This window comes from Rhea americana, unplaced genomic scaffold (genome assembly GCF_003343005.1).
Source record: "Rhea americana isolate MKP2758 unplaced genomic scaffold, rheAme1 scaffold_284, whole genome shotgun sequence".
Lineage (NCBI taxonomy): Eukaryota > Metazoa > Chordata > Aves > Rheiformes > Rheidae > Rhea > Rhea americana.
In genome coordinates, this window is record NW_028186406.1 from 252,260 (window position 1) to 264,737 (window position 12,478).

Genomic DNA, 12,478 nt, shown 5'->3' on the forward strand with positions numbered 1-12,478 from the left:
CACACACACACAGCACATGCTTTATTCACAAAAAATTACCAAATAGATTTTTCTTTTAATTTTTTAATTTTTGATCTTCAGTTTTTCCTCAGTTTTCTAAGAGCCTCAAATGTTATTTCCTATGTGAGCTGTCTCATTATATTAATAATCGCTAGCTGCATACAAATTATAGAAAGCAAGAGGCCTATCTATCACCCTGTATTTCCATTTCTTCACAAAGTAGAAAGTGAATATTAAGCCCTATACACATGAGAAAGAATTATTCAGTGTCATGCACTTGCTTTAAGCAGTTGTAAATGACCCAATAACACTGTAAAATAAGGCCCCTGCTGCCTTCCCCTTGTTTCTTCCACCACTACTCTAGGAACCAAAAGTTAGAACATGAAGTCCTAGGAGAGTCAATACATCTAATCATATCTCAAAAAATCATATGTAGATATGAAAGCAGACTGATACTGATGTAAGAATACATTCACTTAGTGACAGCAGAAAAAGCTACCTGGATTTTGCAAGCTTCTAATACAGGTAACTCATTACCTCCCTAATATTCATACCAAAGCAGGAGACAGCAGAAGAACTAATCAAGTGTGGACTACAGAGCACTCAGAGGAACATTTGCAGCAAGATGCACTGTTCTGTGTAACATCCATTTGAACACTATACAGCCCATTTGTGCTGCTATAAGGAGTTTTACAGTTTAAAAATTGATTTATATATACATACCTGGTATACATATAGAAGCTTATAGTTTTGTTCCTTGGAAGAACTGAGAATATATCCTGGCAAAAATGGAGTAATAAGTTGTGATTTATAAAACCCATTTTCGCCATCATAAATTGAAGATTTTGCTTGCTAATTTTCAAATCATTAACACTGCAAAATGAGATGACAACTTGTTACCCTTAAAAAAAAAAAGTCAGCTCTCCTGTTACCTTAACTGAGTATTTTTCCTAAGAACAGCCTTGTGCCTGCTCACATTTACTGTAACTGGTCCCTTAGTTTTTTCAGCATTGACACTATCCACAATGGGATAGTTTACTTCAAAGTTTAAAAAAAAAAAAAAAAAAAACCACACCACTTCCTATTCACTACATTTATCCTTTCACATATGACTCTGCATAAACAACATCAGAAATTAATTTAAAATGCATAAAACTAAACTTCTTTTTAAATTCAAACATTAAATGCATACATGTAGCTTCAAGATGTCTAAGTTGATCACAGTAATTAACTTAGACACTGTTTTATGAAACAAGTTATGTGAACTTACGATAGATTTTTCGAATTGTTCATTGTCACGAACTTCACATTTTAGAAGTAATACTTTCATCCTACTTTTTCTTCAAACAGAAGAGAATATGAGAGGAAAACACCAAACAACAGGCTCTTCCTCCAGAACTGTCAACTAGCACTTTTTCTCTATTCTGAAAACACTAGCCACTGAAATAAGCTAGCTGAATAATGGAAACAGTTCAGTAAGAAAGGTTTCTGGAGCTGAAAAAAAACACACACCTCAAGGATAAAACAGCATCATGCTTCCATTTTTTTTTCCCCCCATCTTTTGCTGGTGTTGTTCTTTATTTGCCCAGCTCCTTGAAAATGTTTACAGAAAGTTACTTAAGTTGCATGATTAATGCATATATTAAATCAATGGTCTGCTATAAATACAGCTGATCACATACATATACAACAGATCACATTTGTCAATCTGATGTTTATTTTTGTGGTCCCCTGCCACAAACTGCAGAGCAGAATCACAAAGATGAAAAGTAGAACTACCTGAAAAGCTGTAACAATCGATTTATTTTTCCTTTTGAGAGGTGTATTGCTCTTTTGACAGATTGCTAAATCTAGGTCTTAAAAGAAGACTTTTAAGATGTTCAAGTCGATTAAACACTTCAATAGCCTTAAAAGCTTTTCCAGGTAGTTTCAAAAAGGAAAAACTATTTGATAGAAGTACACTACCTTTTATTGTGGGTTAGGTTAGGGCTTTTAATTCCATTCAAGACAAAAAAGGTGTATTTCCTTCCAGAAAAAGCTGCTAGGTTTGTTTGGTACTTGATTGTTACAAGACCCCCATATTTGTCTTGTTCAACTTCACAAGTCTTCCAGTCCAAAACTCATCCTTACATGTGCTACCAGCAGCTGTTACAACAAAATAGACCCATATTTTCACAGTCAAAATAAAATAGTTCACTGGAGATTGCTCAGCTGAACTTGTCCTTCCTAACTGGAAAGTCCATCAGACATATACTGTCGTTTATCAAACCATACCTTCCATTTAAACCATCTCCCTCTTCATTTCACAGCCCCCTTTTCCTCTTCTCTTCCCAGGGCTGAAAGCTATTCTTGGCACAAGAAAACTGGCAGATAGACATCAGTACCTCCCCCAAACATTTACCTTCATTATGGGATGAATGCCTCCTCATCCCCACCTACCTCACCATCTAGGTTAATAAAATGTATTCTGTCCTTTGCTAAACAAAGGAAGCAGTTATGCTGACTGTGTGAAGCCGAGAACTCCCTCAGAAACGAAGGAGGGGAGAATGCAAGCCTTCTCTGCACAGTAAGCGTTAAACTCACGGACGCTTTTTCCCCCCTCAGGAAATACATGAGCAGAAGCTGACCCTTGATATATGAGCTACTAAGTCAGGCAAGCAAGATGTAGAGTGTTCTCCTCAGTATTAAAGATTCAAACAGTTTGGCTGTAGTTGAATAGACTGCACTTCAATGTTTGGTTTCTACTCCAAGTTTTTCAAATGACTTAAGAGTTCACATTTGCATCCGAAGTAAGACAGCCAAGTACCATAAAGCAAGACTTTCAGCATTCAGCCTTCCTACACTAACCTAGAACAGCTCATCCACAAATACTTGCAACACTGAGAAAAACTCTGAATAGCATAGAACACTGAAAGGCAAAAAAACATATCTAAACACTGTTTAAGATGAGGAACCTTCCACAGATGTATCAAGGAGATGAAGGGGAGAGTGAGCAGTGTTTAGTACCACAGGCACACTACAGTGCTGCCACTCCAGGCAAAATCCACCAGGTGAGGTTGCAAGCTTCAGCTCAATACCTTCTYGCTATTCAGAAGAGCCATCTCGCTCCCCCTGGCAGCAAGTAAATGGTTTGTAAGCATATGCAAGCAGAAAGTACTTTCCCTCTGGAACAAACTGCAGAGAGGACATCATTATTTTGTAAGTTTGTCCTACCACTAGGATTTGTTCACTGAAGATTTTTTCATCTGCAACTTTGAGAAGACATATACAAACACTAACCCTGCAAAATTACCCCTCACAATCTGCATCTATGCTCTCCTCTGGGCACGTACCAATACCAACAGTGAAGACTCCCACAGCAAATTCTGCAGTCAGACACATCTATGCTCTTCTATATTGGGGTCCTAACTCCATCTTGTAACCCTCAACTGAACTCACAATACATCAATGGCAGAGAGGGGTCTGGCAAAGGCAGCCTCAGCAACAGCTACAATGCTGCTACATACAGCCACATAGAGTCCAGCTCTGTTTCCCTTCAATCATGCTGCAATACTTGTGAGCACACACATTCCCAGGCCAGGGCAGAGCCTCCCTTTGCACGTTTACTTTTTGCAACACAACTAACCTATGCTAGCCTTGTAARCTAATCTCTGGGTTGTGGACACGGCCATTCAGGTCTGCTTCTGTCACTCCCAACCAAAGTAAAGTAATCGTGTGTACTGTTCTCGCACAGTGATAAGTGGAAGAAGGCTAGGAGAAAGGAAAAAAACACAAAGTCTGCTCTCATGCCATCTTAGTAGCCCAATTTTACCGAGCCACAGCATGAAGCCATCTTCATGTTCTCTTTTGCATTTAGTTGGTAGGTTATCACACTCACTCGCAGATAGTGGGGCTGTTCCACGCTACCACCACAGCTTTCTCCTGTTGGTGCTACAATCAAGTCACAAGTGTCATTTTTGCAGCCACTGCATCCACAGAAAGCTTCAGCGCCTTCTGAAGGAATAATTATTCATCTGTTCCTCTCTCCTGCAGTTTCTTGTCCCTCATCTTAAAGGCTTACAAAGAAAAAAGTAATAAAATCCAGGCAACCCCAAAAAGCTCAGGTCCAAGATCAGTTACACTATGAGGCTAGGTGATGGTTTGGGGGGGGGGGGGACTCTAGCTCTAGTAAAGGCTGTTTCCTTCACATTACCAAAAAGTAAAGAAATCTAAGTGCAAGGGACTAAACTTGTAACAGGAACATCATTTCTGTCCCATTCCTTAAACTATTCAGCCTCTATTTGGAAAAGCATGTCTGTTTTGCAAGCACAGACAAAACAGACACACAAACATATCCATCAGCTCAACACCCAAGGGTTTCCTGTTACCAGAGTGACCTGGGAGCCCTCCACAAGGCCAGCTCCAATGCTAGCAGAACTACCTTGTACCATTATTCTTCTGAGCACACCACTGATGCCTACACCACATGCCTCAGCACCTGTACACAGAGAAAGTGCAAAGAGGCCCCGCCACCAGTGAACACACTCTCTCTGGTAAGACTAGTGGGAGCTAAGTAGCAGGACACAGGCTACAGGTATAACTGGCTTCTACTCTTCTCCTGATCTGGGATTAAAAAGAAAGGAGAGAAAAATGTGCATTCATCAAGAGGACACTATAGCAGACATGCCATTTCAACTCATCCATCTAGAATCTCAAACAAGTGATTCAATAACAACCTTTTCCCCAACTTCAGCAGACAATTGTACCAGGATCAAAGCCATCAGGTAATAGTTCCAAAACCTCATCTGTCACATAGCTACTACAATGCTCTATAAGCACCAAGATTAATGTAATACTGATTCACATGTATGTTTCCTCCCTCTGCATCTTCAGATTTTATATTTGTTGATGACATTAACCTCAAGGCCAGGGAAACTGCAAATGGTTTACTTATTAACATAACACTATGTGGGTTCACTACCACCAGGCAGATAAGGAACAGACACATACATCACATTTCCTCATTTACTGGTTACCTTACATTCCTGAAAGTTTCCTGTTACAAGGACAGAAATCTCAATGCATCTAGATGATTTGATAGTCACAGTGCATTCTGGGATCTTMAGTTCCCTGGGCCACCAGGCTACCAGCTTCACCAAGGCTGGTCACAGACCCCTTTGGGCCTGTTTAGCTCTGTTTACTCTCTCTACTTGAAGAGACAAAAGATGTTAAGAGCTAAGCTGCCTGGGGAAAACTAGGCAGGAATTCATGCTTGCACTCCCACAGCTGGCTGAAGTCTGTAAAGCCTTATGGATGTTATTGAGGACCTATATCACAAGGAGCTAGGTACAGGCTAGGCACAAGGCTTCAAGCAAACAGAGCAGATGGCAAGACTGTGCCAACCTTCCACACAAAACAAGGGAAGGCACAGGACAAGAGGCCAGCAACATCCCGATGACACCACTTGGCTCTCTCCCACTCTGCTTTTAGATGGCAATAGCAATAATTTGCATGTCTGGTGGTAGCAAGAAAAGACTCTTTCTCTGAGCTCAGTGACCACTAACACTCCATTCATTCTGCTGCTGAAGGAAGAAGATTTGCAGTAAACTGAGGTTCTGGAGGAAAGCAGAACAGACAGCTGCTCTTCAGCTACTAAAATCTCCCTTCTGCATTGATGCTGACAAACTCTTTTGTGAGCATGCACCTGGACCCTGCCACAGGCAGTAAGGATGATGCAAACAGAAACAAATGCTGGCACAAAAGCTGACACTTGTTCTCTTCCTAGTTCTGTACCATAACCATACAGTAACATCACTATCCAGGGTTGCAGTATGCAACTAAAAGGTGTTATTTTTTTCCACTGAAGTATTTTAAGTCAAAGCTACACCAAAATAATCCCTTGCACAACATGCTGATCATTCCTGACACTTCAAAGACCCGTCCAAAGACATCTAAGAGAGGGCCTACGAGCACTCCTGCTGATCTCAAAGGTGCCATTTTGCATTGTAGCACCCAGCTCTGAAGAGGCACACTGCAGAGCAGCTCCACACGGACACAATTCAGCAGCACAAATGGCTGAAAGCCCTGCCTGCCACTTACAGTAATAAAATACACACCAAACACTCATACTTTAATTAACCTCCCTTTCGGCCAGGAATAATGTCACAGACAATGCCCAAATGAGCGGCATGACAACAGCTCTCTGTAGCCATGCCATGCCAACTGCCGATTTTCTCCTGGTAAGTGTTGCTTACCCCCTCCAAAAGGGAGCAGAAACCAGTACTGGTTCACATACCACAAGTTTGGCCCCTAAATATCACTCCCATGATCAGCTCCATCTCAGTTTCACAACATTTTCCAGTTCTCCACAACTTATTCCACATTAGTCACTCTGAACAGTATTTCTTTCCACCTCAACTCCCATCTTCTCCCAAAGACCGAAGACCAAGATGGTAGCAGAATTGCTGTTCTTGTCATTTTTCCTGTTAGATCTGAGCTTTGAGACAGCAGCCTTCTCCAAAGGTAATGTGAGTTCTTAAGTCCTATCACAACCAAGTACTGCCAAGCTACAAGTGTTAAGTGGCTTTAACACACTGATGTACTACCTCTAATGTAGACTTTCTACCATGCTTAACCAAACCAACTCCAGCACCACTGAAGGGACCACATGCAAAGGATAAAATAATACAAAGGCTCTTTTCCAACTCTAACTTCCATGTTTCTTGGTGCAGTTTTTCTTTTACAGTAGGTACAGTACTAGGTACAGTAGATGTACCTAGCCCAAGGGTTTAGTGCACTGCATGTGGGGTTTGAGTTGGAAAGGATAGCAATTTAAAATCTGTCCTGAGATGGCTTGCCCAAGCTGCAGAGCCCATTCTTTTGATCTATATTCAATCCTAAAGATTAATCAAGACCAAAGCTAGTACATTAGTGCATACGAAACAAAGTAGTACTAAAATACTCACAGAAAAAGCAGTGGAAGAGCCATTTCCACAGCAAATATCACTGAGATAAGAAAGCAGGTACATCTTCAGGCATTATAAAAACTTCCTGTCTTATCTCTTGTTAATTAAAAGTATGACAAGCTTTAATTGTTCAAACTCACTCCACTGAACGTATCAGCTATATACCTGMGTTAATATTGCATTTGCTCTCGCTTCTACAGCGAGTAAATTTTGTACAGCTCATAACTAGTACAGTTACAGAAGTGGTTTCTTCATAAAAACCTTAATCTTACTGAATATTGAGATAAAGAAAAAAATTAAAGACAATGAGAGCAAATTCTTTGAATAGGATACATTAATTCAGAAAATCCCACAATCTTTAAATATACATGTTGCTACAAAAAGTCATTTAGACCTGCACCAGCAGTTCAAACACACAGCAGCATGAAAAAGGGAACAACAACACACTAGGAAACCAAAGAAGGCAAGAAATAGCAGATGACGTACCAATACCAAATAGTGACATAGATGTAACATCTCACTTGATAACCCTACAGCAGTGTTATTGCCCTTACTGAGTTGCAATGCTCAGAAGAGAACTATCTATGTTACAGTTTATTACAGTTGATGGAGCAAAGATAAACCTTTTCAATTCCTTCAAAATATGTTTATGCTCCACAGAGCATTATTAACGGAAGCAAATACATTCAGTCTTTGTCCACCTTCCTCTCACCTTTTCCCACCATCCTCTGAAGACATTTGCCTCCAGTAGTCCTCTCCATTCCCTACTTTAGGGAGAAAAACTTTTAAGATCTAATGCCCAGGTTGGAGCTCTAATGGAAACAAAAAATTCCAGGCTCTTTCAGACAGGTGCTGCACACTGCTTTCTAGCCTACGGTAATGAATCACAAGCAGCCTGCTCCGGAATAGGAGGCAGGTAAAAAAGCACTCCAGAAAATCAAGTTGCTTGACCGTTTCCTTTTACCCCAGAGTACTTAACCAAGGCAGACAACTGCWAGAGAGCACAACACAGTTTACACAACAGATGGGTTTTTTAAAAAGCCCAAGTTATGCACAGAATACAGGCATAGAAACAGAAGCCTATGGAAGAAAATACATCAGATTTAAAAAGTCAAGGCACAATAGTTTTGCCCTGATCAGCTGAGAGTATTAAATTCTCATCATCAATACCTTACCTTATTTAGGGCAAAACTGCAGAACATACACCAGCATTACTAAGCCATTTTACAAAACACTACCCACCCAGTCAAAGACTGCACACTTGTTTTAAGGTTCCTGGAAGCCACAAGAATCACCCCACATGCCTTCTGGATACTGGACCTTGAAGGAGCCCCATGTAGCAGCAAGCACAGAGTTGTACCAGCTAGGCTGCTGCTGCTTCCCGATGGGCTGAAGGCTTGCAGCAACATCCTTTGCTCTGAGTTTACACACCCTGGTGACTGAGGTGACAAAACTACGAACCCAGCTCAAGTTCAAGCTTGAAAGTTCAGGAGCACCTTCTTGGTCACTTTCCCCAATGCAACATCTTCAAGCCAACCTACCTCAAACAACAAGCCTTGGTAGACACAGGCACCTGTGGGACAAAACAGAAAATTGGTTAGCAGCGATACACTTGCCAGTGATAAAACAAATGAATTTAGTGCAACAAGATAATATTTGGCAACCTTCAGACTGCACTGTCTGCACACTCTGGCTGAAAAGACACAAGCACTTCCAGAATAGCATGAAGATGACAAAGGTATGTTCTGAAGAGGTGAAATACCACAACCCATAATCACCTTACATGCTCTTTGAACAGCCTGTCAGGCGGGTGAAGAATTTAGGCATTTGGTGCTACCTGCATGGAGGGAACATATTCTCCCCCTGCACTGTCACAAAGGTTACCCTTTCATAAGATAGCAATTTGCACACTATACATGCAAGACATAGCTTACGATTGTGTTTCAACTTGATTCATGGAGCAAGCTCTCACTGAAATAAAGGGAAGCCACGGCTACTCAAGGGCAAAATACGATCCTTAAAAGGCAAGATTACACAGCACTTAAACTGCTTGCTAGAGAGCAGTTTCTTCTCTGTGCTCCTATAAATCCTTCTACCATTAACATGAGAAACAAATAAGTGCACGAATACACACATAAAGTAATCACTGTGAGAAGAGCTGCCATGCATTCCTGCTCCTAAATCACACTACGGGCAACAAGTCACATTTCACCCACTGTTGGGCTAACAGGACTCCTCCATCTCACATCCAAACATTGACACTAGCAGTTKAGAGAAAGGTTCTCCAAGCAAGTGACAGATGTACATACATTCAAACATAATTTATATATCCTACTTCAATAAATTAAATAAAAGGTTAGAAATAAAATATGAATAAGTTCAATGACAGTTCTTTCATTGATTTTTCTGGGAAACAGCTCTTCAAGAACTGCATATATCTGCCTACTGAAAATGTGACAAGCATGTGAAATCAAAAGCAACGTAAGAAACTCAACGATAAAAAGAACAGAACACAGGGAAAAGTCGCCTCAAGGGACCACCCAGAGAACTAAAAGAATCTCCTTGTTGAGAAAAGCAGTAATTCCCATAAAAGCAGATTAGACAAATTCATGAAGAAAGCCTTGCAACTATACTGCTTCAGATAAAGAGCTCCTCCTTCAAGCTTGTCTTTAGTTCAGCTACAAGAGGCTGCAGAAGCACCATCAGGAAATATTTTCCCTTACTGAGAAGATGAGCTACAACATCCTAGTCAAGCTTCCTTCAAACTCAGCAGGTATATTTCCACTCACATTGACAGGAAACTAGTTAAGTTCTGCTCAAGCAGTCTGAGCCCAGGGGAGGGCTAAATGCCCAAACACTGGATTTCATTCCAACTTCTGAACAGTTCCCTTCATACCACTCCCGATGATCTGAACCATAAAATTAACCACTTCATACTTGCCAAGGTAGCTTTTCATTTTAACGGTAGTACAAAGGGATTTGAATGCAGCTGAGAGTCAGACTCAGTAATCGCCCATTGTTTCTTCGGTTTTCAAGACAATTACTCTCGGGGGAAGTGAGCGAAGTTTTACCGTACCTTTTCCTGACTTCAAGTTACTGTACTTATTTTCTCACACACACCTATCTCTCCTCATTTTCCCACACCTTTCTTCTGGGAAGATGCAACAGCTTGAAGGGTCATCAAGTCGCACCTTGTAATTCACTGCAAAATATTATATATTCCATACTGTTGTGAGGAACATCAGAAAACAGCACCTAACAGCAGTGCATTAAGAAAAGCAAACAGTTCAACTGTTTTAATCCTGAAAACAGTTCACTGTCCTTGCTCTTCTTTTAACATCTATAGTCCCTTAGAAGTGCCAAAACAATGATTTGACATCTTAAAAAAAAAAAGCAAATTACTGTATCTAAATCCTCACTTAGTACTTAAAGACCTCAAAAAGCTAAGGGAAAAAATAAGAAAAAATAGCATTTCCTACCTTTATTTGAAGAGGCTATAATTAAATCTAGGGCTCCTTTGCACTAGGCATTGTAATAAATTGTGAAAAACAACTCACAATGATTACAGCACCCTGTGCCAACGAGCTCCTCACTTCCATGGCGCACCACAGAGCAGGAACCAAGGCAGTAGGGCAAGAGCAACCACCACAGATGGCCCAAGCACCAGCAGGGGCCAGACAGACCCCCAAATCTTTCTCAGCTCTACAACCTGCTCCCACCACTGCACTCCGTAGAGACAGGCTCACCTCAACCTCTGTGTGACTATAAGRTAAGCAAAGAGTCTCATTCTTCCTCTCTTCTTTAAAGACGAGACATAGTTCACACACTCACATTTGAGAGATACTAGGATCTAACCTTGCTCTACACAATTCAGTCCTCAGTTTCAGATAGTTTTAATTCTCCCCCCATCATTCCTAGTGCTAAACCATGCCATACAAAGGCTTTGTTCTGAGTGAGCCTCCAGATATCGCGCAATGCACATCACACGGCCTTGCTTTCCATTCCAGTTAGCAGGCATTGCATGCAATTCCAAGGCACTTGTGTGATGAGCCATCTTTTGCAGAGCCCACATGAAAGGGGTTTCCTCAAAAGAAAATATTCCCTTCCATATATTGAAAAGCTTGGGAAGAAATTCTCAAACCTTTTGCCTTGTTATTTTTGCTGTCCATCCTGGATGCAGAAGCTTGGGGGGTTGGGGGCAGATTTTGAGTTAGTTTCTTTTAAAGATGGAAAGTCTCTGGTAAGCAACTGCCACACAAGTAAGTCTCCCCAATTCACACCTGGCAATACTTTAACTTCCACATGACTATTCCTAACTAATAACTACTTTTATTGATCAGAAGTATAGCAAGAGGGATAGTTATGGCATGGACAGTATCTGGGGAACCTGTCAAATAGGGTACTAACCACTGACCATTATATTGCCAAAATGAAACTTAAGTAAAGCCCTTAAGAGCACAAGTCCAGCCACAAGCCTATTACCTAATACAATTGRTAACCTTCCCCCATGCCCTCTGACAGTCAGTATAAGATCATACAGAACTTGGCACCTTTTACAAGTCTGTCCAGAAGATTTTTTTTTTTTTTAGTAATAGAGTTTGTGCTCTACAGCTTAGCTATACTAAGCACAACACACGCACATGAAGTTTAAACTCTCAGCTTTGCTCTTCACAAGTGCAAGGTGATGACTGCTACCTACCCTCCACTTTGCAAAATCGTTGCTATCACCACTAGGACCGCTTCAGCAGGCAGAGTACAAAACCGCATTTTTCATTTAGAGATCTCKTGGGCAAGCAGCCTTACCCCCACGACTGCCAGTGCAGTGTGGGGAAATGAGGGGTGGCATTAAAGGGCATCATTCAAATAGCATGGGGCGGGAAAGGGCATGAGCCAGGATGGGAAAGGACAAGGGCCAGGGAAGCAAGCGAGATGGGCTGAGTTCCGCCAGCAGCACGGCTCACCACTGCCCATTTCAAGTGCAGATACCAGAAGCCCAGCATTTCGTGAAATAAAGAAGCCTCTTTAGAAAACCCTGACCTCAGCTTCGCAGGGGACTGACCCAAACCTCCCTCTCACCCCTCCCATCCCTGAAAGGGGCTCCCATGTGCCGGGTGAAGCCCCCACTCAACACCTCCGTAACCCCAGCCCCCCGACCTTCAGCTGCCCTCGCTCCCCTCACCCAAAGGCCCCCTCCATCCCCACCGCAGCCCCGCCAGCCTGCGCCGAACGGGACGGCGGCTCCCTTACACCCGCCTCGGAAGTGCCGGGGCCCCGCTCCGGGTGTTYAACGCCACCTCGCCCTCGAGCACCTGCAGGTGCCCGAACACCGTGACACCGGGGCAGGAGAAAGCCCGGCGGCAGGTCCCCCCCCCTCCCCTCCCCTCGCAGCCCCGGGGCTCGGGCCTCGGCCGCGGAGGGACAGGACGGGACAGCCCGGCCCGGCCCGGCCGCTTCCAGTCAGCCGCTGCTTCGCCCCTCACCACCGCGCGCGCCCCCGCCCCGCCGCCAACGGCCGCCAACGGCCGCCGCGAGGC

General features: G+C 42.5%; 1 protein-coding gene across 1 annotated transcript in view; it reads right to left on the bottom strand.

The window, feature by feature from the left end:
- The window catches only part of FRAS1 (Fraser extracellular matrix complex subunit 1), a 176,856-nt gene extending 166,731 nt beyond the window's left edge, over positions 1–10,125 (bottom strand). The window contains exons 1-2 of the mRNA XM_085308858.1: positions 10,089–10,125; positions 8,486–8,517 (exon numbers count right to left, since the gene is read on the bottom strand). Of these exons, the coding sequence (XP_085164984.1) occupies positions 8,486–8,517; positions 10,089–10,125 (69 nt within the window). The remainder of the gene's footprint in view (positions 1–8,485; positions 8,518–10,088) is intronic.
- Positions 10,126–12,478: the final 2,353 nt, after the last annotated feature.